At 68.8% G+C, this 2,218-nt stretch overlaps 1 protein-coding gene across 1 annotated transcript in view; it reads right to left on the bottom strand.

Annotated features, from left to right (window-relative positions):
- The window catches only part of LOC146585187 (far upstream element-binding protein 2-like), an 11,321-nt gene extending 10,896 nt beyond the window's left edge, over positions 1–425 (bottom strand). Inside the window, exons 1-2 of the mRNA XM_085323391.1 lie at positions 406–425; positions 146–287 (exon numbers count right to left, since the gene is read on the bottom strand). Coding sequence (XP_085179517.1) covers positions 146–287; positions 406–425 — 162 coding nt within the window. The remainder of the gene's footprint in view (positions 1–145; positions 288–405) is intronic.
- Positions 426–2,218: the final 1,793 nt, after the last annotated feature.

Here is a 2,218-nt window from a genome sequence, read left to right as displayed (position 1 = left end):
CCCCCCCGCGCCGCGCCGCGCCGCCGTCGGCCAATCGGCTGCCGGAGGTGGTGGTGAATGGCAGCCAGCGCCCGCCAATCCGAGAGAGGAAGGAGCCGGCACGCTTCGCGAGCCTATCAGAGGACAGGAGGCCGGGGCGCCGCACATGAGTGGCAGAGAGCTCGGCCAATGAGAGTACAGAAAAGGTCGAGGGGGGATTCTCATTGGTGACCCGGCCGGGGCGGGCCTCTTGGAATTGACACGGCGGACCGCCAATCGCAGGCAGTTTGGTCGCCGTCGCTAGACGTCTATTGGATAAGGAAACAGAGAGAGCGCCGGGAAGGGGGCAGGCTCTCGCTTGATTGGCGTCCGACAGGCCCAATGACGCAGGTCAAACTCCCGACTTGCCCCTCCCCTACTGCCTACTGAAGGAGGTGGTTCGTCATTGACAGCCCTTACAGCCAATGAGGCAGCAGACAGCTACACACCAGCCTGCCATTGGCGGAAGTGGGATGGGGCGGAGCTTACAAAGAACGACGTGAACGCGAATCAATCAGGGCAGTGAACACGCAGCCTGATTGGTGGGAAGCAATGGGCGGGGCCAGCACGGACTGAAAGCCAGTTGGGCCAATCACAAGCTGGCCTGCTCACCATGGGCGGATGCCTGGGGTGACTGGCGGGATGTGCACCAATCACCTAGAACCACTGCCCCCAGGCACAGGCAGGAAGACGGGCTCGCACATGACTGACAGCTCTGCAGACCAACGAGGAGGAGGGTTGCGTCTAGGGCAGCCAATGAGCCTCGTGAGACAGTTTGGGAGGGAAACGGCGGCAAATCAGACACGGAGCAATGCGGGGGGGCCGTGACTGGCAGCGCTCCCGGCCAATCGCATTGGGAAGGCGGGTGCTGGCCCCGAAGCCCCCATGCTGGAGGGGCTGTTTATTTCCTGCAGCGGCGGGGGGGGGACGGGGGGGGCGGGAGGAGATCGGGGGGGGGGGCTCAGATGGCGGCGGCCCCCGCCGCGGCCTTGGACTCCGGCGCCGTCTTGGCCTTGCGCCGGGCCTCGGGCGCGGGGTGGGGCGGCGGCGGGGGGCTGCGCAGGTCCATGTAGAGCGTCAGCGACACCCCCATGGCAAAGAGCTGCGGGGGGACGTGGGGGAAGACGTCTCAGTGCCTGCCCCACAGCCCCCCCGGGTGACCCAGGGGCCGACCCGGCAGCCCCCCAGAACCGCCCCGGGGCTGCCCCCACCCCCGGCCGATGCCCCCCCCACCTGCAGGAGGGCGGCAACGGTGGCGGCAGCGCCCAGCCCCAGGCTCCGCTCCTTGATCAGCGCCATCAGCTTCTTGTAGCAGCCCTGGGGGGTCCAGCAAAGCCGCCCCGGGTTGCAGCGCTCCAGGGTGCCGGGCACTGGGAATTTGGGGGCTCGGCGGGGGGGGTGTCCAGGCACCAGGAATTCAGGGGCTGGGGGGGCTCTGGGCACCGGGAATTCAGGGGCTCGGGGGGCAGGGTCCAGGCACCGGGAGTTCAGGAGCTCGGGGGGCTCTGGGCACCGGGGATTCAGGGGCTCGGGGGGCTCTGGAAATTCAGGGCACCAGGGGCTCAGGATGAGTTCGGGCCCCCGGCACCTTGGGGCCCCCCAGGACATGGGGCGATCCCGGCCGCGGTGGTGCTGGGGTCAGCACTGGATGCAGTAGGGGGTCGCCAGGGGGTCGGTGTGCCCCTACCCGGGGGTGCATGACATTGGGGCAGGTGTTGTGGGGCAGGGGGGGATGCACGATGCTGGGATGGGTGTTGCGGRGGTCAGTGGGTGCTGTGGGGCTGCCAGGGGTTCAGAGGGTGTTGTGGGGGTCAGCAGGTGTTGTAGGTGCCTACCTGGGCGCGCATGACACTGGGGTGTTGTGGGGAGGGTGTTGTGGGAAGTCAGTGGGTGCACCTGGGGGTGTACAACGCTGGGGTGGGTGTTGTGCCCGTCGCAGGTGGGGTTGCTGGGCTGCAGGCAGCAGCTCCGGGGGTAGCGGCGCCCTGAGCGGGCCTGGAAGACGGAGCCCGCGAAGTCCCCGTAGCCGTGCACCCCGCAGCAGCGCAGCTGGGACGCCCCGGCGCCCATCAGCCCYGGTGCTGCCCGTGCGCCCCATGGCGCCGTGCCTCCACCGCCCCACGGCGCTGTGCCTCCGTCTCCTCAGCGCCCCACGGCCCCAATGTGCCATGTCTCCATCTTCCCAAAGCCTCACGTCCCA

This window comes from Rhea americana, unplaced genomic scaffold (genome assembly GCF_003343005.1).
Source record: "Rhea americana isolate MKP2758 unplaced genomic scaffold, rheAme1 scaffold_844, whole genome shotgun sequence".
NCBI lineage: Eukaryota > Metazoa > Chordata > Aves > Rheiformes > Rheidae > Rhea > Rhea americana.
This window is presented reverse-complemented; position numbering and strand designations above follow the sequence as displayed.